We start from the raw sequence: 25,929 nt of genomic DNA, 5'->3' as shown, positions 1-25,929 counted from the left end.
CCTCTCCCCACTCTTGGCTGGGCTGTACCCCAGGCCCAGCCAAGGGGTTAGTCCAGCCAAAAGGGGGATAGTCGATATGGCCAGCCCATCCTCCCCTCATCCCCCCAAGCTTTACTCTACCATGGTAGCCACAACCCCTGCTCCCTTCAACAGGACGTACTCTAGGTATAAGATTCAACCTCCCCCGACGCCGACCAAGCCGCAAGAGCAGATTTACCATCTCCAGCAAGAAGTGCGAGACTTGAGGTCCTAGCTCACCCAAGCCCTAGCTCGTATTGCAGCTTTGGAAGGCCGAGGGAAGCAGGAGATTATTGTAGCAGCCATACAAACATGTAAAGCTGAGCCCCCAACATCACAGCTGATTTCCACGGTTAGAGAGGTTATCCAGGTGAAAGTGACAGCTGAACCCAAGGTTGACATCCAAACAGAGATCCAAGAACATCACCTTCGGAAAGAGAATGCTATGAAGATTCGGATAGGGGGAATACCCGACTGGCAGCACGAGGATGACACTTTCGAGGAGGCAATCGACAGAATCAAGGCAGCAGTCCCGGCCATTGATTGGTCAGCAAGCCCAACTGATGACAAGAATGATGATGAAGAGGAGTCTTCCCCAGTTTATTTATCGCCTAGGACTGGACACGTTGTCATCACCTTCAACTCGAAGACACTCAAGAAGAGGATTCTACAACAATCCTATAAGCTGAAGGGGACAAAGATATGGATTGCTGAGGAGCTTACAAGAACCCAACTGAAGAACAAAGCTACCGAGCTTGCCAAGGTTCGGGCAGCCAGGGAAGTAGGAAAATGGGCAGTATATCGTGATGGTCTTGCAGTGATTAGAGAATTTAAGACAAAATCTAAAGACTCTCAGTCTTAAACTGATGTAATGGCCACTCCATAGCCTAGTACTTAGTTCCTTTTATGTTTTATGTTCTATGTGTTTTGTTTTTTTGGAGGAATCTGATGATACTCCCAGGAAGGTTGCCTATGGTACTCTCTGTACTGATGTATAAGCAGGTCTCTTTTGTCCCATAGACCTTTTTAGGTCTCCAGTGGACATTAATAAACTTTCTTTCTACCTCTTTTGTGGAAGACAAACTGGTTGAGACACATTTGCGTGGTGTCTATTTTGGTTTCTTGGTTAGAAAACAAAACCATTTTGGGATACACCAGGTGCCCAGTTTGGTGCTTTGTTCCAGTTTGGAGGGAAGACAGTTTTCTTTTGTGAGCACAGTTGTTTGTGGACAGTACTGGGCATCTGAGGTTGTTTAATATAGAGCACTAAATTTGTAAATAGGAAGGCCACTAGTCTTTCGAGGGTTCTACGTAAGAGAATTGCTAGGACAAGTTGAGATTCTCTTGTTCGTTGGATGCACAAGAGACGCAGAAGCAGTAATAGAAGAAAGAAAAGGCATGTGTTGGACGTTCTTGCCAAAGCATTTTGCTGCTATCTTTAGAAGATACTTGTGCTGAAGATTTGGTTTTTTGAGCTTGTACTATAGGAGATTGAAACCGGCCTCTAATCACTCAGAGGGCAGTGGAACTAAACCTTGAATCACTTCAGCACTTATTTACAGCTCACAAAGCATATGTCACAACCATTAACCATTGCATGATCACCATTTGGCATTTACCCATTTGTTCACAAACAAAACCACTGAAAAAGGGATGGAGGCTAGAATGCCCCTGCTCAACAAACATAGACAAGTGCACCCGATTGGCCCCAAACACCGATTGGCCCCAAACTTGTATTTCTTTATATTTCACAGTGAAATGATTACAAGTTGCATCTGGGAGACCTTCCCTGCAACTGAGCACGCAGCCCCAATTCCCATTGGCTGTCTAGATGCAATCACACTGCACCCCAGCTGCACTCTCTTTGAGTGGTTTCCAGATGGCATTCACAAAGCTTTTCAAAGCTCCAAAATAAAATCAGCAAAGTACCCAACCAAAGAATGACTCATGTAGCACTGCCTGGGCACCTGTGAGCCAAGAAAGAGGCGGCACACAAGGCCAACCAATAGCTTATGGCAAAAAGAAATTGCAACAGCAAAATCACAACTCACCAAGCCCTAAAAACTCGAACCAAGTCCTCAATCGCCAAGAGGACATAGTAGCCAATGCCCAATTGCATTCTCAGCCAAAGAGGAGTGCAAAGGCATGAAGAAAGAGCATTTACAAGAGCCGACCAGCAAGAATTCCACTAAAAATTGCGAAAAGAAGCACTTCTGTCGTGAAGAAATGGGAGTTTTTGGGCTCAAAAGAAGCGTGCTTGAGAGAGGAATGCATTGAGAAGGTTTTGGAGAAGTTTCATCGCTGGAAAGTCCTCCAAAACTGAGAAAAACCAGTCAACCAGCGCATGGGACCACTCGAAATTCAACAGAAAGCTGTAGCTTTGCGAGAGGAGAGGCCCAGGAGGCGGTAGAAGCAAAAAGGTCCAGAAAAAGCCACTTTTGCAAATTCGACCAGCAAAAGAAGTGCTAAGCTTTGCCCGTTCTACCAAACGCACGGAGGGAAAAGCATATCACTATGAAGGGGAGGCAGAGGGGAAGCCATCAGGCCAAACGGAAGTCGAGGAATCCAAACGGGTGAGGAGTTATGAAGAAAAACGGAATTCAGCTGAAGAAGGCTGAAAAACCAGTCCAAAATCTCAACAAAGGGAGAAGATGAGAGCAAAAACCACACATGTGAAGTTTAGAAGGCCCAGGAAGGTCCAGGAATGGCAAAGGAGCATGTAGAAGGCACTAGAGCCACTTGGAACTCCAGGGGGGGCCACTGAAGGTACATGGCCCTCTAGGGAGCCCATTAAAAATGCCACATTATCATTTCCCAACAACCACTCTTTTAATTCCTTGGAATGCCTTTGGGCCTAGGGATTAATTACGCTTATGTGCTAGGCACCATGCCGCGTTTAATTACGTATTATTAAGCCCATGCTTGGACTTTTAAAACCAAAGTTGTCACGGTCTTGTAGTACATTAGAGTACTTAGAATTTCACGCCCCCGTGACAGAGATTATCTTGTCAATTATGCCCTGTGTGGGTAATCTGTTTGGTTGTTGCCATGCCCTATGTAGGTGGTGGCCACCGTGCTCTGTGTGGGTGGTGACCTGTTGCTTTGTCTCCTTCAGTATGTTGTTGGCTCGGTGCAGTTATGAGTAGGCAAATTTACTTTGATCTTCCCCTATTCCGATCAAGGGAGGGATTGTTGGTAAATGATCTTCATAGGGGTAAAAACTCTCTCATATGATTGGTCCACTGGCATGGAAGTTCGTATATAATTGGTTCATGCGTGAAGTGAATGGTTGATTGGATCATGTGGTGGTTTGACCAATGCATGGGAGACTACGTGGCAGCTAACCTTGTGGTGATTGGTAAACCGATGCATGGCGGTTTGGAAGATACTCACAGCTAGTCGTGGCGGTGGCTGAGGAGGCAATAACACATACCTATAAATCTATGGGAACACAATGTAGTCCTTCCTTTTGTCCAAGATCTCACTATGAGAGTCGATACAATCTTGATAGGCAGCTGCTAGCAGCTCTAGGTCGCGTTGTGGGTCTCTTGTTGTAAAGCCGAGAAGCACGGTAGTGGTAGGGCTAACAGACTTGAGGAGTTTCTTCCCTCCTATTTTTTGTTACTCGAAATCTCTGTAATAGTTCTTGCATGCAAATTCTGTTAATATTACAGTTTCTACACGCGAAGATTGTCTTGATATGCAGTGTTTGAATTTGTCTCTGTAGGTCGGGTTGATTTTGTAGAGTGAATTCTAGGATTCAAAAGACAATAGTTAGTTTCGAAGTTCTTTACCCCGGAACTCCAAAACAACCCCCCCCACCAGCACCACCACCACATGTGGCCTTAGCCGTCCCTTGTCTTCTTCTCATCCCGTCCTTCCCCTTTGGTTCCTTCTTGGCCGCTAGGCCCACACTAATCTAGACCATATCTTCTAGGGCCACTCATTTTACATTTGTGGACATTCTAGATTGTCGATGACATCTTCTGGGCAGTCATAGTATTGTATGAGAGTCATTGAGAGAGCATATCAACAAATAAACTATAATATATCATTTTTAATATCACATCCATGTGCGAGTTACTGGTCGGCATATGTGGACCACCCACTGGCACATGGTTCAAAAGTATTATGTATCCATAAGCGAGTAGTTACAAGTCGGCATACGCAGACTCTCCATTGGCACATAGATACCTACATTCAATATCATATATATTTTTTACTAGTTTTTTTAAACCTATAGGCTATATAGCTAGTAACATACCAAAAAACGTGAGATTTCACTAAATTTTAAAAGCTAATGTCTATGAAAAAAAGCCTTCTTTTTTATATAGGCATGTGAGAGGAGGTTTTCTGTGAAGCAAGGCTTCTGTTATCTGTGTTGCTGGCCTTTATATCGATGAGTTGGTGTCTTTGTAGACATATTGGGTGGGTGGGAGTTAGCAATATTGGAGAGAATTGTCCCTAAATTGTTATGCAAATGAATTATTTTATAAAATTTAGTCCCTATAGCATGCATTTAGTAGAGTGTAGACAAGCCTTACAAACAAGAACTTGGTCTAGCATGAAAGTGGCATTTACTTGAGGGCATGCTTCTTTGGACAAAATTAGGGAGAGAGTGCTTCTAGGCCTACCTCTAGCATGTGGACATGAAGATCCTCCTCTTTAATTTCTTTGTTAGACTAGTAACACTATATGTGGGAGCCTTTTTCAGGAGTGGATCTTATAGGGACTGCATGGGTTGGGTTTGAGAGATTACAAGATATGATGCTTCATATATGGTTCGTGGAAAAAGGTGCGCAAGAAAATGGAGGAGGATTGCTTGGCTATGATGTCGAACCACACACGTGTAGGATTAATGCACACATTGGAGGAACAGAGAAATGACAATCACTAGCTACAATGCTCAAAACTCAAATGCAGCATCTATTCACAACCTAAATGCACATCTATAGCACAACCTAGTGGAGGACGTATGAGGGAGAAGTTATCATTTGAGTTCCTTTTTTTTTTGCAAAAATATTACTTCATTAAGTTTGAACGAAAACCGCAATAGCGAGTTTAGGTGTGGGAGTACATCATGGCAAGCATGAAAGAATAAACCAGCTCAAAAAGAGCTAACAAAAATCTAGGGTGGAGGCTGAAAGTGCCACCTCAACCCTAAAGGAGAATCAGAGAAGAAAGGAGATCCTCTCCAAACTCTGAAAAAAATATCCCTTCTAGCGGTTATCATTTGAGTTCTCAAAAGAGGGGTGTTGGTGCTACAAGAGGGTTTCCACTAGAGGCATGCCCGTTGATCATCTTCCCCATATCAGTACTTTTTGATGCTGATAGTCTTCGTTTGACACAAGAGGGGATTCATAGGATATTAGGGATGCTTGGGTATGAGCTGCAAGAGATGGCACATGCTGGATAAGAGGAACCGGCAAATCTTTGAGAGTAATCCAGACAGGGAAAAATTTGAGGAGTGAGCGGGTTGGATTAAACAAAGGATCCCAAGGGATAGCAACCGCGAAATGACCTGCCACATGAACTCCACCCAAGGTAAGTAAATGAAAAACGGTGTCCATAGAAGCACAACGAGCAAAATACCAGGAACACAAAAGATGTAAGCTTCCTGGCACCCACTGCAACTGAAGACCAGGCTTGTAAACTAGCCACTATCATGACTCTTTCCATAAAGTATAAGCAGACACCAAGTTGTTGTTCCCGGCAAAGACTTTGAAGCAAAGGTTCAGGGGAGAGAGATTGTCGTAATGAAAGTCCAGCAGTGGAAGGCGAAGTCACCGAATCAGCACAAAATTGACATAGCAAGCCTTGCTGACGTGAGGAAGAGGGGAAGGCAGAGGAATCAAACTTGGCAGCCTTCACCCCTTCCGAAAGTGATGAAGATACTAAACCCCTTTTCTTCTTTCGATCGTAGTGAAAAGCAAGAGACGTAGAGCTGGAATTGTCAAGAGAGGAAAAGGGAAGAGGCACGGTAGGGAACGGAAAGGATACAAAGGCAGATGTGGAGGAATGTAGAGCAGACAGGGTGGCAGCAAAAGGAGACTGAGCAGAGGAAAAAACAGGTGGGGCAGAGCCAAAAAGCAGTGGAGAGGAGGCGGGCTGAGACTAGACAGAGGCGGACTGCAGTGGCTCAGAGACGGATGGCAGTGGAACAGATAGGGACTGTAGCGGGACAGATAAAACCGATGCAGAGGCTAGGTAGAACGAGGAGGGAACGGGAGCAGGACACACTTTTTTTTTTTGGGGGTGAAATCTTTGATTGATTATATTATATGAGTTGCTAGCAACCTCAAAAAAAGGTGCTACAATTACATCAACTGAAAATTTCAGTATATGCCAAAAAGACCTCATGATCTATGCAGCGGGTCTGCAAGACCTCGTGATCTATGCAGCGGGTCTGCAAGCAATCAAAGAAAGATTGCTGCAGAGAACGCCTAAAAAAGCCAAACAGAGAGAAAGTAGGATCACCAAAGAAGAAAAGATGAAACTCCGGTCTAGATGGATGAAACCCAAATAGCCAGAAGAACTTCCCAAACGGAACAGATGGGAATCTCACTCGCAGGTGCTGTCGAAGCAGATCAAAAAACTCACGAGAGCACGGACAATGCCAAAACAAGTGAGGCACAGTCTCCGAAGAAGCAGAACATGGCAAAGTGCAGGAGCAATGTGTCGATGAGCTAATAGCTGTCCAGATGGAAACACTCCGAAAAGAACTCGCCAAAAGAAAACCTGTTGCCGAAGCGGTACTTTATAGGCCCAAAGTTGTTGTAATCTTTTCCTCCAGCACTTGGCTGGGCGATGCATTCGCCAAACAGAATCACCTCTCTCTGAAACCCAAGGTTGAGGCAAAAGGATTTTATACAATGCAGGTACATTAATCTGAGATAGCCTCAAAGGACAAGAAGAGAACCCTGGAGAAGTCAAAGTCCAATCTTCGAATCGGTCCTGGAGTTCCAAAGGAGGAATCGGAACAAAGGGCGAGAGCATAGAAGTAATTTGTCGCCACGAAGGACGATAATGAGAGCCCAATCCATATGTAGTGGCTGCTAGAGAAAAGGGGAGCACAGTACCAGCATCATCTATAACATCAGCAACTGAGGTGATGCCTTTAAACGAGACAAAGTAGGAACGTCGAGGTTCCTGTAAAGCCAAGGGAGGTTGAAAGTCTTTCGACCAGTGAATGCTTTCAGCTCTCAAAGAATTCCCAAGCAAAGATTGTCGTCCATTCCATTCCAGATGAGAAAGAACATGCTTCCAGTCAAGAAGCAAGCGGGAGACAAAAGGGCATCCAGGCAAAGTGCCATCAGTGCAGCCAAAAAAGAAATCCCAGTGATCGATTTGCCAATGACCAAACGTAGAAATACTAATATGAGTGACCAAAGTCCTAATCATAAGAGCCCAAGGCTGATCACCTTGCTGAAATTGCAGTAACATTTTCCCCCTGTGGGCAAGAATATGCACATGAATATTCGTGATGTTCGATCCACCATGCATCTTGAGAGAACAAATGTGATGCATCGAAAGCAGCCTGAGACTTTTTCTGCCATGTTTGGATCGCCAGAAGAGTTCCATAAAGACAGACATGAAAGATGTAAGATCTGCCTTAGTGAACATGATCAATGGCAAGTAAAATTGAATATATGCCACAAGGATGGACTGCACTATTCGAAGACGAATGTGCAAAGGCCAATACTCAAGCTTTTCCGAAGCTTAGCCAAAACCCAATCAATTTGTTGACGGCGAGTGAGTTCCCACCCCAAAGGGTAACCAAGATGACGAACAAACTGAGTGGGTGGAATGATATCCCCGGGCCATAATAGACTATGTCAGTCTTTGGAATGCAAAGGAAGCAGCTTAGACTTCTGAAAATTAACATGAAGACCAGCTGCCAAACCATAAATAGAGAGGGCCTGCATCAAGGCACTAAGATCATGGGGCGTATTCTTCGGGGTAAAGAAAGAATCATCAGCATAAGCTTGAGCAACCATGGTGCGATTAGCATCCAATTCCAAGCCATGAAGTGATCCTGTAGCCACAAGATGATCAATATATTGCAGCATAGGATGAGTAGCCATGGCATACAGTAAAGCACTGAGAGGGCATCCCTGGCGGACCGAACAACGAAGAGTCCACTCATCAGAGATATCCCCAAAGATAATGCAAGCCGCATTGCTATCTCTGTAAAGCCAGTAAATAACCTGCTGCATTTTTTGTCCAAACCCCAAAGCTCGCATAGTTTGCGAGATGAAATCCCATCGAACTGTGTCAAAGGCTTTTGCAATATCTACCTGCAAGAGTAGAACATCCTGCTGCGTGTATTTGGCATATTCAATCCCAATATAAGCATTGGCAATGTTATCTGTGATATGGCAACGTGGAACAAAGCCATATTGGGAAGGATGCAACTCATCATGCAAATAACCTTTAATCCGATCAACCACCATTTTGGCAATGATCTTGTAAATGACTGGCATGAGCGTGATTGGCCTCCAATCACCCAGTGAATCACATAGCTGCTTTTTTGGAATCAGCTTGAGAAGACCCTTTTTCCATGACAAAGGCATCTGCTGATTTTGCCATGCTGTATTTAAGAAGATCCCAGAATGCAAGAAAAAATTCAACAGTGAGACCATCCCATCCTGGAGATTTCCATCTGCCACAGGATCTCAGTGCATCAGACAATTCCCTTTCAGTGAAGGGATGCTCAAGTTCCAAAGCCTGAGCATGAGACAGAATTATATGAATATGCTGCAAAAGAAGCCGACGTGCAGACACGACCCGAGGAGAAAGAGTATCCAGATGCCCAAAATGAGTGGAGAAGTGCTGCACACATAAATCAGCAAGCTTTGAACGAGATGTTGACCAAGAACCATCAGGCATCCGGATCCGACAGATATTGGCAGCCTGTCTTTTGTAGTGTAAACTCTTAAAAAATTGCTTGGAAGAACAGCCTTTATCCAAAAATGCCCGTTGTCTGGATCGAGTTTCCCATTTAGCAAGCTTTCTGCGATCATTAGATTAAAGAGAGAATTGAGCCTGACATAAGAGCATGCTTTCCTCTGAAGACAAAGGGCGAAGATGAGCAAGCTCAGTCAAACCCTGACATGTAAATTTGGCATGTGCTACAGTCTCCCTTGTGGCTTGCATATAGGATTTGCCATAATCTCGAATAACTGCTTGCATCCGAGCAACAAAAGCCTGCCAGGCATAATCCAAACCAATGCATATCTGACGAGAGAGAGGCTGAATAGCATCAGAGACCAAGGCTTTAAAGTCAGCATTTATTAATCAGCAAAAGCCTTCGGCAAGGCAATCTGTCAGTGGGAAATTCATGTAAGGAAAGCCTCAACCAAAGAGGAGCATGATCCGAATGTGTGAAAGCATGATCAACCCAAATTTGAAAGTAAAGGCATCACAATGCTGTGGATCAATCTGATACCATCTGTCCAAGCGTGCCCGGGAGCAGCACACACACACACACACACACACACACACACACACATTCTGGAGCAGTATCAGGCTTGGGTACGGGTTTCCCAGTACTAAACGGCAACGTCAGTCTAAAAGCCCAAACAAAATGAACACCCTCTATATAGGAATGACAGGAATAACTCTTTCTACACCGACAATCATTGTAGGAAAGTATGTGGACTTCCCTTAGAAATAAAGCTTTGTGCAATGCTTTGAAAGTGCACAAAAACAAACTACATTATTAAGATTTTGATCTAATATGTTATCCTCCGGATGTCACGGCCTTGTAGGATGGAGTCTTTAGGTGGCGCTATTCGACGAAGTTCACCATCATTTTAACTACCTCTTTCTTTATCCAAATTGGATAGAAAAATGATAGCCAATTGGAAAACAATATGGAATTGGTTGAGGGATTGACATACACCTAGCTGTTGGATCCTCCACAGCAAAAAATTCTTAGTTTGAAAAGGAAGATCTTCAATAAATATGGTATCAATGCTTTCAACACCAGAATGAATTATGACTGTTCTTTCATGTGAACTAAGTAATACAAATTCCAATGCTTTGAAAATTAGAAAATCTAAACAGATTGGTAGAAGTATTCAAACACTTGGGGCTTCTTGCCCCAATTATTTAGCAGTAATATGAAAAGGAAGGCTTTGAGAAAGGTGAGAATGATGTTAATAATTTTTACTATCAAGCATGTCTATGAACTACTTAATATCTGCACGCTATTTTTTGCATTTGCATATTGGGAGTGTAACTTGACCGCCCCCCTTAGTGCACTCTGCACTAACAGAACACTAGAAGACTTAAAATAACAGCCTTGAGCCTCACCAATTATCCAAGTTTTCTACTTCAAAATATAAGGAGTGTCTATCATAATCAGGGTTTTATCATATATCAAATGTGAGACACAATTATGTGACCTTTTTAGTCAAGGTTCCTGGATCAACCTGTCCATTTCACTCCACTTCAACAACATTCATAGATATATGTGAATAGGTACCTCACATAAGCCAACATGGATTTTGTTACTATATAAACCTTCTTTTTGGCAGCCAGTTTTATTTTATTGCAGCTGTATCACCGCTTTTAGTGAGATGTCTATACCATTGTGTTTGGGTCTGAGTGCCATTCTTCTAGTCAGTCTCTAGACTCTTTCTCTGGACTTCTAATAAAGATGTAATTTATGTTCCCACCTACATAGATGTTAGACTATCTAGTCCTCATAGATCTATTGAAGTGTCCATCTGACATTTTTGGTACTACACTAAAGATACTGTTCTGGAAATATATTCAAAATATCCAGAAGATTTCAATGGAATTTCTGACCATCTAATGGTATCCATAGATGCCACAAGTGAAATCAATGGCAATCTGGGATTTTCTTGATCTTTTCATAATGAATTTTCAGAGTATGGATTTTTTAATTGTTGTCCATATATACAGCAAAAATAGATACTCTGGTAGTAATTGATTGCTCATTGCTCCTTGGTTGAAGCATCTGAACGATATGGTGACAGTAAATATGTTCCGGTTGAAGTTGGTGCCTTACTGTTTCCCTACAAGCCTCTGAAAAAGGTTTTGTATGTCTTTGGGAAATGCATCTGAATTTAAACAATCAGTCATATCTCATAGTTCCTATGTGCAGTGTCCAGACCCGAATTTCACAAATAGTGATAGTCGAAGGAGAATGGTGCAAAAGCAGTTGGTCGAAGGAGTGATTCGCGTTCTCCCCAAAGATGGCAAGGTTGAGTTATTCTCTACATGATGCACCTAAAATTTCTCATGGTGTCTTTAGCGTGAAAACACATTACTTCAATTAAAATTGCACCAGAGATGGATGTTCAATACATTAAATGACCTAGTTGTTGAGCTCTAGTGGATTTCTTACTTATCTTGAGCCACAATGCCAGCGTTTTTGTCTCTTGTTCTTTGCTTTTTTGCTGTTGGACAGGGCCAGACCATGGATGTAAGCCTTCTTTTCTTACTGCTTCTTGTGTTTTGCCCATACTCGTTGTAATTCTCATTCTTACTATTGTCTAGCCAACACATACTATATGCACCAATGAAACGTAACATCTTGTTCATTGCATTTTTATCTCAAATGGGGTTTCTCACGTTGAAAATATTTTTTCTTTTTGTCTTGCTTTTTCTTCCTTTCCCCTGTTTCCTTCATGCCATTCCCACCTGTATATCTTGGCTTCAACTTTAGAGCCATTGCAGTTTTCAGTGCCTTGGGTTTATGGCCATTAGTGTATGCAGTGCAAATTTTAAAAAGCGTCTCAAGCTAAGAATTGGAAGAGTGTTAAACTGACTCTTAGACCTTATGGTGAAAGACTGCAACGAAATATTACCTGCCATGTGGAGGATATGTGGCTGGCAAGGGCTATGCTATGCACATGGACAGGTGGCTGGATTCTATGGCCAACTACTTAGTGGCAGTAATGCATGACAGTAGCTGAGATGTTTACTTTTTTAATAAAAGAAACAAGAAACACTTACATTATGTTGGTAATAATCTGTACAGCGATAAGCTTTCTGCAAGGGTGCTGACAAGAGAGACCCCAGCTGTTCGCAGCCAGTTGCTCGGGGTTCCAGCTCACTGCCTGAGGTAAACTCAGAGCAGGCACTAACAACTGGTGTGGTGTACCATACATCCATTAGATTTCTCGATCTGTGTGATTGCAGAAAAGTATTTATAAGCCAAGTCTTACAGAAACGTGTATGGCATTGGGAGATTTTTCTAGAACCTCCTTGTCCTTGCTTCTGATTTTTTAATTTCAGAAAAGAGGCTTATGTTGAGTAAGACCAAATACATCAAAGCCAGGTGTAACTTGTGTGATCAATAAAAAATGGTTTGGCTGAAAATGAAAGCATTGCAACCAATCAAGCGCATGGGAGCGCCACAAGTGTGATGCTCAAACTGAGGTAACATGACCTCAGAAGGACCAGATGGCATTTTTCGCTTTAGAGGACCGACAATTGTAAATAATGTGTGTTGCACTTCATGTATGATGGTTAAAGGGGTTTAATGTAAAGCTCATCAGTGAGGGTGATTTGCATGACTAGGTGAGTCTAAAGGCCAAAGGTCTTGGTGTTCCTAGTTACGTATTACAAAAGGTTTTAAAGAATCCCAAGAAGGGGTAAAAGGGGCATCTACGTGCGGCCTTAATTAATGGCCATGTGGCATTCTAGGCCCATCTAGGGGAATTGGGGGCTTTTCAGAGAAAATAACTTGTGAGCAAAAAAATGAATGGGCATCTTTGTGTGAGTTTGATTGCAGGGCAAGGCTTGGAGGAAAATGGCATGATTTTTCCTGTGTAGAGCAGAGATTGATCTTGTGTCTTTGGTCGTCTTTGTCAGTTGGCATCAGAGCATGGGGTTTTAGTGTGCGAGTGAAACAATCTACATGAATTGGTTGTCAGAGCATGTGCGCCGACAGAAGTGTTGAAGCTATGCACGGCTCTAGTGACAACAGAATTCCAAATTATCTCCAAGGCACATGCATTGCCAAGACCATGGTAACAGGTTCAATTTCGGGTGGGGCTGATGAATTGCAACTTGTGTTGTTGACGAAGCGCATGTAAATAGTGGACAGGTTTTGTCACTTTGGGGGTGTTGACGGGCAGCAGGGTGATTAGTGCTGCATGGGGTCTATGTTGGCAGATACAATGTACACACGCCGTTAACGCATGTTTGAATGGACAATACCATCAATATGTTTTTCTGAAATTAGGCGCTGATCAGTCTACATGCCTTATGGTATGCTGCATCAGAGGAGTGTTATGTTGGTTGAACCTTTTATTTTGGTGGTTGAGCTTGACAAGATAAGCAGACAGAGAAACTGACGACTTTTTCATTGGGAGGATGAATGAGTGGCCGTGATTTGTTTCCAGAGAAATCAGACTAGGGAACTCTCTATTACCTCTTCAATTTAGTTTTGAAAAATTTAGCAGTCTTGGGTGTTTTCAAGTTGCGGGTAATTCCCTAACATAGTTAAGAGATACTTGTTTTAATTGCTGTGAATTTACAGACTCACAGGTTGTAGTTTGGTAATTTTGGATTATATTTGTATAGCAATAGTGTTGTGAATTAGTGTCATTGGAATAATTACAATTTTGGACAGTAGGCATCGGGGGGAAAAACTAGTGAATTATGTAGATAAAAGCTTGAGAGTTTATGGATAAGGGTAAAGCTATAGCTATTTAAGTTGAGGAAGAAGCCTCACGGGTGGATCCCATAGGATTGGGAGTTCGGGAGTTTGGCTGGCCCAGCAAGTGCTGCGGCCTATGGCCCATACCCTATCACGTAGCATCGCAATGTTACAGAATGTCTTACAGCAAATCATGCGTCAACAGCTACAGGCTAACATAGGGCAATTCGAGTCGAGAAGGATGGTTCAAGCAATCCATGAAGCATTTGCCATTTGTGGAATTAGAAATAACATTAAGAAAATTTGCGAGGCCACGCATATGTTTACTAAGGGAGTGGATAGGTGGTGGTACAAACAACAAAACGATGAAATGGCATCCACTAATTTGGGAAGGATTCAAGCAAGAATTTAGAAAACAGTTCTTGCCTCTTGACGAAGCATCACGACCTTGGGATCAGTATATGTACCTTCGTCAAAAGAATTTGTCAGTAACTGAGTATACCAACAAGTTTAGAGAATGTTTAATGAAGGCCTCTGAGCCTCTTCCTTAGTCAGTGCAAATAAAGGACTATATTTTTGGACAGAATTCTAGAATCAAAATGGAAGTTTAGGCTAAATATGTGAATACGCTAGATGAAGCAATAGGTATAGCATTGAACCATGAAGATGCCAGAGGCAAGCCAAGTGGGTTTGTGCAAGCAAGGGCTCAATACCCGAAAAAGAGAGGGCTTTAAAGTAGGTGGGCTAGAAAGTCTAGTACCCCACAACCTAGCGGGCCACGGCGAAGCCGAAACAAACCAAGTAGCAAAGTTTTGAGTACAGAGAAAAGTAATGCCAATGGCAACCCAGCCTTGGTGGAATCCTCTGTAACCTCGGGACAAAAAGAAAAAGCGGGGAGAGAAGGCTTATGCTTTGGATGCCTTCAAGCCTATCAGTGGAAAGATTGTACGCGCAACAAGGAACATTGGATGGCTGAGATGGCAGTCTCAATATACACGTTGAAATCAAGGGATGTCCCAGAGTGACCAGATGCAGATTCAAGAGATCTTGTCAAAGGCCATTACCTATGTTATCGTAAAGGGCAAATGGCCAGTCATCATGTTATTGTGTTGTTTGAGTTGCTAGCACAGAATGTAATTGACTCCAAGCTCGTGGATCGTTAACTAGTACTCATGCTACCCAAGTTGGGTGATGAGATCACATAGGAGGATGAGTTGCCTTATGGGTTACCCCAAAGCGGAATATTCAACACAAGATTTAACTTATTTCCATGATAGAACCTGTAAATAGACTCCCTATAGGTCTTTGTTAAAGAACCAGAGATGTGAAGGCAATTGGAAGAATACCTGAAGTTGAGGCAGGTTCAGCCCAGTTTCTCATCTTTTGCTTTGTTGATGATATTGAAAAATGCAAAAGATGATATCTTTCGTCTCTGTATAGATTATAGAGGATTGAACAATATCACTATCAAGCACAAATATCCGATGGCTTGGATCAAAAATTTGCTAGATGCATTACTTGACGGAACTTGACGGAAAATCAGTTTTGAGTAGATTTGGATGTATCGAAGTGGTGTGGTGTCGAATAGAGGCGATCAGGAGCCTGAACACTGAAGTTTGGACCAGGGAACTTTCTATTTCTTTATGCCTTGGAGTTGTTTGAGTTTTGAAATTTTATTGTGGGTTTGGTTATCTCTCATTACTAAAGATTGCTGATATTTCCCTAGTATAGGGAAGGTGTGGTTCTTTCAATTGCGAAGTTGTAGTTGTCTGGATTGCAGGCATTCCCTAGCATAGGGAAGTTGTGATAGTTTGTACTTACAGTTTATATAGAGTACCAAAAAAAAAAAAAAAAAAAGTCAATCAACCTAAATGGAAGTGGAAGAAGAAGCTTCAAGGGTGGATCCCGTTAAATTGGGAGTCCGGCCGACCCCGCAGGTGTTGCGCCCAGCAGGCCATACACTGTCTGGTAGAATTGCATTATTGGGGGATGCCTTGCAACAGATTTTAGCTCAACAATTGCAAGCAAATGTAGGGCAATCCGAGTTCATGAGAATGGTTCATAGTATGTCTACTAGACCATCTCGTGAAGAGAAAGGTAAATCTCCAATGGAGCTTGAACCCAGTGTTCATACGGTCGAGCCTAGGAGGGCTAAGGTGCCTAATATTGCCAATTATAGGCTAGAAAAGTATTCTAGTCGGATGTCTGACCGTTGTTCCGATATCATAGAGACCTGGTTACACAAATGGAACGAGGCCTTCGCCATTTGTGAAATCAGGAATGATATGAAGAAAATCCGCGAGGCCACCCATATGTTTAATAAGGCAGCGGATAGGTGGTGGATAAAACAGCAAAATGATGGAGTGGCATCCACTACTTGGGAGGGGTTTAAAAAAGAATTTAGCAAACACTTCTTACCTCCTAAGGAAGCATCCCGAGCTTGGGATTAGTATCGAAACCTTCGTCATAGAAATTTATCAGTGGCGCCATTTGTGAAATTAGGAATGATATGAAGAAAATCCGTGAGGCCACCCATATGTTTAATGAGGCAGCGGATAGGTGGTGGATAAAACAGCAAAAAGATGGAGTGGCATCCACTACTTGGGAGGGGTTTAAAAAAGAATTTAGAAAGCACTTCTTATCTTTTGATGAAGCATCCCGAGCTTGGGCTCAGTATCGAAACCTTCGTCAGAGAAATTTATCAGTAGCGGAATACACTGATAAGTTCAGAGAAAGTTTAATGAAAGTTTATGAACCTCTACCTCAGTTAGTCCAAGTAAAAGATTTTATCTTTGGACTGAATGATTGGATTAAGATGGAAGTTCGGGCTAAGTATGCGAACACGCTAGATGAAGCAATTGCCATAGCCCTAAACTATGAGGATGCCAGAGGGAACAGACCAAGTGGGTTTGTGCAGGTTGGGACTCGGTATGAGTACCCGAAGAAAACTGGGTTTAAGAAGAAGTGGATTAGCAAAGGAAGTGCCTCACAGCCTAGTGGTCAAGCCAAGCAGGCGAAGCCAGTTGAGACTCCTAAACCAAGTACCACCATTGGAGTGAAAAGAAAAGTAACACCAATGGCAGCCCGGGCTTAGTCGAAGTCTTCTTTGAACTTGGAGCAAAGAGAAAAAGCGAGGAGAGAAGGCTTGTGTTTTAGATGCCTTCAGCCTCATCAGTGGAAAGATTGTCCACGAAACAAGGATCGTCGGATGGCTGAGATGGTGACTTCAGAATGCGATGTGGAAATGAAGGAAAGTCCTAGAGCAGAACAAATGCAGATTCAGCTAGCGGGATCTTCTCAAAGGTCAGTACATGTTTTGTTATGTGTGTCTGTTGCTAAGCTAGTAACCAGTGCACCTGATAATGTTCTATTAAAGCCCGCAGCAACGGGGTATACAGTCTTTAACGATACAGAGTTAATTAAGATGAAAGGGCAAGTAGCCAATCATGATGTCATCGTGTTGTTTGACTCAGCGTCAACGAACAATATAATTAACTCCAAGCTTGTAAAGAGGCTGAAATTAAAGACTAGCCCATCTGACTATGCATATACGGTCAGAATGGTGGACGGAAGTTCAACTGAAGTATGGGACCAAAGGGTTACCCAGTTGGAACTTTGAATTCAGGACTATACAGAGAAGCTTGACTTTGAAATGACAAAGCTTGCTCACTCAGATATAGCCCTAGGTAAGGCTTGGCATTCTAGGAAGAATCCAGCCATAGATTGGAAAAAGCACATTTATCAATTCAAGATGATTGATGTGTTGTATGTCTTACGAGATGAAAAAGATATACCTCAAGGACCGTTGGTTTCCGTAATGGAAGTTCGAAAAGCTCAAGATGAGTTTTTGCTTCTTTGTACAGTATCGGTAGAGCCAATTGATGGTTCTTCGGCTAGCACTGATGTTACCCAAAATGGAGAGATGGCCAAGTTGGCTGATCAAATAGCAAAGGAGTTCTCTTATTGTTTTAGGGATGAGTGACCTTATGGGTTACCTCCAGAGCGGAATGTTCAGCATAAGATTGAACTAATCCCGGGGGCAGAACGTGTAAATAGGCCTCCCTATAGATTAAGTTTTACCGAAGAAGCGGAGGTACGAAGACAATTGGAAGAATACCTCAAGCTGGGGCAGATTCAACCCAGTTTCTTACCTTTTGCTTCGCTAGTGATATTTTATTAAAAAAAAGATGATACTTTTCGCCTCTGTATAGATTACAGAACATAGAATAATATCACTGTTAAGCACAAGTATCCGATGGCTCGGATCGATGATTTGCTAGATGTGTTACATGGGGCTGTAATTTTCAGTAAGATAGATCTTAAATGTGGCTACCATCAGATATGTATTAAAGCCGAGGATGTGCATAAAACCGCTTTTAGAAGCAGGTTTGGACATTATGAGTTTTTGGTAATGCCGTTTGGACTTACGAATGCTCCAGCTACATTCGTCATGCTTATGAACGATTTACTACGTCCGTATATCGGGAAGTTTGTAGTACATTTTATTAACGATATTCTTGTGTTCAACAAAAGTATTGATGAGCATCATGAACACTTAAGAATAGTGTTCAATACTTTGAGGAAAGCCAGTCTTTATGTAAATAAAAAGAAAACTGTACTGTGTATGGTAAGACTTGAATATTTAGGACCGCCAAGCTAGGTGGGTAGAACTCATACAGAAGTTTAACTTGACGATTCGGTATTGAAGAGGGAAGGATAATAAAGTTGCTGATGCGTTGTCACGCATTATGCATAATATGAGTTTCACGGTATTAGAGAGTGCTCTAATGACCAAGATTAGAGAAACTCAAAAGGTAGACGAGTTCGTCCAGAGCCTTTGGCCTTAAGGCTCATGTATTTAAACCCGGGGAAAAGGGTGACGTGTCATTCAGAAAAGGCTAAACTTATGTAAGATATACCATAAGAGATGGTATGCTGAAAAGAAATGGCAAGGTAGTAGTACCTAATCATAATGATCTCAGGCAGAGAGTCATTCAACAATGCCATGATAGCTCATGTGCGGGACATCTAGGAGTCGAGAAAACATATGATCTCGTGAAGCGAGATTTCTTTTGGCGAAAAATGAAAAAACATATTCATGAATATGTGACAGGTTGTTTTTCGTGTCAGGTAAGTAAGGCAGAGCGGGTGAAGCCACCCGAACTTTTACAACCTTTGGAAATACCACTAGGTAGGTGGGAGAGCATTTCCATGGACTTTATTGTAGGTTTGCCTACAACACAAGGTGGATATGATTCTATCCTTGTGGCAGTTGATCGTCTTACCAAGATGGCTCACTTCAGTCCAACTAGAGAGTTTGTTAGTGCCCTGCAAGTGGCGGATTTGTTTATTTAACATATATTTCGTTTGCATGGATTACCCAAATCCATAGTGTGAGACAGGGATGTCAAATTTACCAGTCATTTTTGGACTGTAGTGTTTGAGACACTAAGGACTGAGTTGGGAATGAGTAGTGGGGATCATCCAGAAACAGATGGTCAGACGGAAAGAATCAACCAAATTTTAGAGGATATGCTTACAGCATATGTGTCATTGAGGCAACATACATGGGACAAGTGGTTGCCACTGTTAGAATTTGCCTACAAAGATAGAAAACATTCCTCTACAGGGTTCAGTCCGTTTGAGCTGAACTATGCTTATAGAACAGCGACTCCAACTACAGTTGGAGTACCTCAGAAAAAGCCTACTGCCGTGAACTTTGTGATTCAGATGCGGGAGATGCTAGCACTTGCGAGACCTAACATCCGCCAAGCTATGGATAGAGCTGAGGCGTATGCGGATGAAAACAGATCCGTTAGAGAATTTAAGGAAGGAGAAAAAGTTTTTATCAGAGTTCCTTCACACTCTAAGTCTTTGACTGCAAGAGAGTGTGCTAAGTTATCACCTTGGCCAATATTATGGGCCGTGGTTAATTCTAAAAAGAATAGGCAAGGTGGCCTATAAATTAGAATTACCACAGGGTTGTAAGGTGCACCTAGTGTTTTATGTTTCTCGTTTAAAGAAATTTTTGCATACAGGTGACTCACTAATCAAGGGTGTTGTTTTGTTTCAGGAGATAGAGGATAATGCAGGACGCAAACCAACAAGAATCCTGGACCGAGGAACAATGCAAGTACACAATCGGAAGATACCCACGGTGTTGGTTGCATGGCATGGTTTACCTCTATCAGAAGCTACCTGGGAATCCGTATACCAATTACGGAGAGTGTTCCCAGACTTTATCATTGAGGGCGCTGATGCCTAAAGAGGGAACGAATGTTACACTCAAGTTGAGGTAACATGACCTCGGCAGGGTCAGTGGGCATTTTTCTTTAAAGGATCAATGTTTGTATTATATTTGTTTGGGTTTCACGTAAATGATCAAAAGGAATGAAGGTCAAGGTCCTTGGTGAGGCTGACATGGCACAAGACTAGGTGGATCAAAGGCTAAGGGGTCTAAATGCATTAAGGTGCCAAGGGACAAATGATTTCAATGATATCCCAAGAGAGGGGTAAATGATGCATTTAGGAGATGCCCTCAAATGATGACATTTGGCAGACTAGATCCATCTAGGGATATGTGGGCTCTATGTGTAGCATGCAGTTTTTTCCTACTGGCATATCTTTTAGGAGCTTGCTACTGTAGGGGTTGGTTGGGTGAAACATAGTTGTGCCTACGCCCGTGATTTGCAAGAAAAGTTTGGCGTTACTGGTTTAGTCGTTTCACAATCACTATCAGTGAATCCATGCATAACAAGTGAAGAATCAGCCTCATAAAGAAGGCCCAAATGTTGAGTGCCTTTGAAATACCCGAAGACACGTTTCACGGCATGCCAATGGTGCGTAGAGGGGCTGTGCATTTATTTGCTCAACTGTGAGACAGCTTACTGAAGATCGAGTCTCATATGGCATAAGTAAATCAAACAACCAAGTGCCTACTGATAGAGAGTGACATCACATGCACCGCTACCATCGTCAAAAGAGAAGTGAAAACCAGGCTCTAATGGTGTCGATACTGGCGTGCAATCCTCAAACTGAAAACGCTGCAAAAACTGTCAAATATACTTGGATTGTGACATCAAAATGCCCCCCTCACTGCTAGCAAATTGAATGCCCATATAGTAATGCAAAAGACCAAGATCAGACATAGCAAATGTCTTCTGCAAGTCAAGCTTAAAAGCTGCAATTTGCTCAGCATGTGTCCGAGTCACAAGCGTGTCATCCACAAAGAGTACTAAAATCAGCAAATCTGTCCCACTCTTGCGGATGTAAACGGTAGCCTCTGCAGGGTTGTTCTGAAAGCCAAGGGTGAGCAAATGAGCATGGATCCTTGGTGGAGGATGTGCACTGGTAGAAGTGTATGGCACAACACTCTGCTGCGCTGGCTGCTTTGTATCTATGGGCGACTGAAAGAGAGGCAACAATTTATCAAAGACATTTGAGGAATCAACAGTAAGCTGTTTTTTGCATTCCAGCCAAGGTAAAGGCACATTTCAGCGATTACAACATCCCTACTGACAATGACCTTGCCCGTGTTGGGTTGATACAACATGTATCCCTTGCTCTCTACGCTATAGCCAATGAATATGCATTTTACAGCTTTGTCTTCAAGCTTGTGCCTCAGCTGAGATGGCACATGAGCATAAGCCAATGACCTGAATGCCCGCATATGAGAAATTTCAGGTTTGTGACCGTGCCATGCCTGGTAAGGTGTGATAGTCTTCAATGCCTTTGTGGGTGCCCGATTGGAGCACATGACAGCATCCAACCAAAACTTATTTGGCAAAGACTTCCCTTTGAGCATGCACCTGCCCATTTCCGGTCAGAATGCCCATTTCCGTCTCTGACCGATTTTCCCTCTCTGCCAGGCCGTTCTGCTGCAGAGTATAGGCACTGTACATTGATGAATAATACCCCGAGCTGCCAAAAAATCAGAGAATTCACGGGACATGTACTCTCCCCCCCTGTCAGTGCGTAGAGTAAGGAGCTTGTTCCCTGATTCATTTTCAGCCATGGCAAGCCAATGTCTAAAGCATGGGAGCACATCAGATTAGGCCTTCATGCCATATATCCAAGCAAATCAGGTGTAGTCATCCACAAAAGTAGAAAAGTAAAGGTAGCTCCCAAAAGATGCTGTCATAGCCCAGAAGAAAGTGACCCAGTAAGTACTATGATGTCATCGTACCAGTTGTCACACACGGCACATCGATAACCATCAAAGAGAACCCGAAAGCCATTCAAGGATATGGCTGCAATGGAGATGAGGTTCTTCTTGATACCTGGGACAAACAAAATGTCCATTAGGGTGATCATATCATCTGAAACTGAAGTGACCTCGACCTGGCCAATCCCTTTTACGGGATATGATGCATTGTTGGCACACGTCACTGTGCCACCATGTCGAGCAGCCCCCAATGTCTGAAAGAGTGATCTGCAAGAAGTGATGTGCTTGGAAGCACCACTGCCAAAGCACCAATCTGACTTAGAATCTTAGACAGACAAGACTATAGCATGCTTCTCTAGATGGTACTGCATGTCACCGTCAAAGCCCACTCCTGGTGAGCGATGTTTGCTGCCTCATGACCATGATCTAAGGCAACAACAGTAGTAGTGACAGCAAGTCCCTTTTGTTGCTTTTCTTTTCAAAAGCGATGTGCTTGCGACATTTAGAAATGTCATGTACTGTTGCCTCTTCAGCCCCTTCTCTTCCTTCCTCCTCCAAATTCCTCTCATTCACCATCCCAAACTTCGGAGTGTCAGGGATAAATAGTGCTCTTTCATGTCCTCTCAAGTGGTCTATGATGGGCTATGGTAACCTTATTTTCTTGAGGCCTTATGGGAAGGGCATCTGCGACTCTATTCTGTGCTCCCGGAGTATGTACAATCTGAAAAGGGAACATGGAAAGACAATTTTCCCATCTCAAATGCTTTTCTATGAGCTTAGTTTGCATCAAGAAATACCTAAGACTTTGGTGATCCGTCTTGACCGTGAAATCAACTCCCAAAAGATAGTGTTTCCAAATAGTTAAGGCATGAAGTACAGCCAACTTCTCCTTCTCGTATGTCCCCATTTTCCTCTCAGCATCTTGCAATCTTCTACAACATGACCATCTTCATGAAGAGCAACTCCAACATTCTCCAAATGCATCAAAGTCCACACGATCCATCTTGACCGTGAAATCAGCTCGCAAAAGATAGTGTGCATGAATTACAGCCAACCTCTCCTTCTCATATGTCCCCATATGCCTCTCAGCATCTCGCAATCTTCTACAACATGACCATCTTGATGAAGAGCAACTCCAACACATTGTGCAAGTCGGACAACAAGAATGGGCTCTATCTTTAACTTTTTCTTGAGAGTGTCAAAAGCTGTCCTTTGTGCTCTCCCCATCTGGTCAAATCGTGAAGCACGGCTGCAATACAGCAAATGTCTTATGAGTCTCCTGTAGTAGGCCGGAAAGCTGCATACTTCATGCACCGTTTTGAGCTTGGGCCACACGGGTGAACAAAAAAGGAGAGGACCTAGGTTGGATAAGTCTTTTGGAGAGCGAATCTTGCACGTGAATCATGTTTTCTTTGGTCTGGGCTGCACTCACCTAATAAGGTGGCCGATTCGGAGGCTTATTTCCTGGAAGGTGCTCGATGGTGTGGTCCTCCGAACACTCTGGAGGTGACTCTCTTGGCAAAGAATCTGAAAACAGTCTTTAAAGGCATCTAAAAGCTGAAATGTTCCTTGATCTTAAGGATCTTACTCAGCTGTTCGTTCATTCTCTTTTTGTTTTACGAAGATCATGTAAACGGAAATCGCAGACTTTATTAATTTCCAATAGAATCACTAGATACAATTGGAATAGTTTCTCCTCTTCCTTTTGCAATGATCTGATGCTCCTTGTTGTTTGGAGTGAAAACAAGCGTGGTTTGGAGGTGTACACCTTTCCCATGGAACCAAGGCATTTCCAAAACTACATCAAACTAATCCAATGGCGAAACAAGAAGTCCTAGTGATCCACATAATCCTGAATATTGATCCTAAGCTTGCTAATAAGAGGTACTGATTGTCCTTGGAAAATATGCCGAGCATCAAGAGATTGCCCTAACTCATCCCTAGCTGCAAAGCTAGGTCGTGTGAGATGAAATTATCCGTCACTTCTAGATCGAACAAAATCAATACGTTCTGATTTTAGCACTTAGCCTTGGTATGAGCCTTGTAGGTTAGGTCAACTCTAAGAGTTGACTTCTTTGGTCAACATATGGTTGACTTGGGGGCCACATAGGCTACCCTTTGTATTCTCCTCTGATCCATTTGAGCAGTACAACGTTTTGCTCCAGCTTGTTTTTTGCTGACAGCTGCTGTAGTATGGGCTGACAGAGGAGTATCTTGTTTGCTGTCTTTTAATGTGTCAAGGAGCCAACAAGGAACCTTTCGGGGCTCCTATATTTTAGCTTTTTTCTGGTCAAGATCCCTGTGCATAATGTCTTGATCAAACTGAGGCATATCAGGTTGTAAATGAGGCTGACGGAAACAAAGGCATCAAGCTATCAAAGTGATTTGGGGCATCGACAACGGGCTGTTTTCAACAGTCCAGCAAAGGCATAGTGGAGGATTCATCAAATACAACATCCATACTGACAAAACACTTGCCCGTGCGGGGTTGGTAGAGCTTGTAGCCCTTGCTCTCTGAGCTTTACCCGATAAAAATGCATTTGACAGCTTTATCATCCAACTTGGCCTATGTCTGAGAAGGCACATGGATATATGCCAAGCATCCAAAAGTGCTCAGGTGAGAAATCCAAGGTTCATGACCTGTCCAAGCCCCATAAGGTGTGATGGTTTTCGATGCCTTTGTGGGACATCTGCTCAAAATGTAATTAGCACACATAACGGCATCCAACCACAACTTATTAGGAAAGTGCTTGCCTTTCAACATACACATAGCCATTTCCATCACTGATCTATTCTTGCGCCTAGCCACAGGATTCTGTTGAGGAGTATAAGGCACCATGCACTGATGATGAATGCCACGGGAGGCCAAAAAAACAGCAAACTCCTTTGACATATACCACTGAAGGCTAGGGCAAGCATGGAAGCTCAAAAATGGAGGTGAGAAGATAAAAAACGAGATGTTGTAATGATTTGCTGCAAAACTGAGAGTGGAGGCTCAAGAGAGCTCCAACATAACAAAACCCTAGGGCTAAGTGCCCTAACTGGACTAAGTGGTATTGCTCCGTGAGTAGCGGTCACCTTTTTCCGCCATTTGACCTGCAGCCCTCCACCTGCTATCTCCCTTCTTCAGCAGCCCGACTCCTCCATCCTGCAGCTCTCTAATTACTGCCTCCCTCCCTCCTTCCATCCACCTACTCCCTCCCCCTCCATCCTTCTACTCCCTCCCTCCCTCCTTCCATCTACTCCCTCCCTCCCTCCATCTACTCATTCTTTTCATAATTAGTATATTTTTATATGGATTGATGACATGTCATATGACGTGGCGTTTTGGTTCCGGTTCCCCCGTTTCCCCTTCCGGGAACGGCACTTGAAATTTCGGAACGTTCCCGTTCCTTGGTAACTATGGAAAAAACTCTCTTAGTCTTAAGACATACGGATTAGCTGCAAAAATCTTGTCCTCAAACATACAACGTTTCAAGAGATCTAGCATTGTGGAATCTGCAATCTTGCTTTGATTGTCTGATTGGTTGTGAAAAGAAGATGAAGAATCCAGCTTCGCCTCATGTTATAAAATGAGCTCTCCAAAACAAGCTGGTCATCCGGGATCTCAGTCACGTACTATTGACTTGTACAGCCCATGGTGCTTGAAGATTGTGCCATAAACAACTTTGTCATGTCGTCTGCTTTGATGGTCTTCTTGACAAGAATAAAGTGAGCTTGTTTACTAAATCTGTCGAGGATAGTCCAAACCCCGTCATTTCCATTCTTCAATCTCGATAAATCAAATATGAAATCCATGGCTATACTTTCCCATGGAACCTCGGGCACTGGAAGTGGCATCAAAAGTCATGGAGTCTTTTGTCTGTCATATTTTTCAGGCAAGTAAGGCATTCCATTACAAACTTGTGAATGTCCTTCCGCATTCTTGGCCAAATGAAATATCTTTCAATAGCTCTAGTCGTGGTGGAAACACCTTAGTGAGACCAGCATAGGGTGGTGCATGAGATTCCTCCATAACTTTCATTTGTATGTCTCGGGTTACACACAAATGATCTTCCTTCATAAGATACCCGTCCTTCAGAGAATATTGGCTCATTGACTGGCCTTG

General features: G+C 42.9%; 1 protein-coding gene across 13 annotated transcripts in view; it reads left to right on the top strand.

Annotated features, from left to right (window-relative positions):
* Positions 1-25,929, top strand: part of LOC147883049 (uncharacterized) — a 262,662-nt gene that overhangs the window by 224,862 nt on the left and 11,871 nt on the right. For 11 of the 13 annotated variants that reach the window (XR_015543771.1, XR_015543775.1, XR_015543774.1 and 8 more), the window contains one exon: positions 11,153-11,251. The exons of the other annotated variants lie outside the window; for them this stretch is intronic. Coding sequence is in view for 7 of the 11 variants with exons in the window: in XM_087399418.1 (XP_087255544.1) it covers positions 11,153-11,251 (99 nt within the window). In the remaining 4 variants the exon portion in view is untranslated. The remainder of the gene's footprint in view (positions 1-11,152; positions 11,252-25,929) is intronic. 13 annotated transcript variants of the gene reach the window in all.

Source organism: Dipteris shenzhenensis, chromosome 28 (assembly GCF_047967505.1).
Source record: "Dipteris shenzhenensis isolate YYH24624 ecotype China chromosome 28, Dip_SZ_1.0, whole genome shotgun sequence".
In the NCBI taxonomy this organism is placed as follows: domain Eukaryota; kingdom Viridiplantae; phylum Streptophyta; class Polypodiopsida; order Gleicheniales; family Dipteridaceae; genus Dipteris; species Dipteris shenzhenensis.
Note: the sequence above shows the minus strand (reverse complement) of the source record. Positions and strands in the feature narration are given on the sequence as shown.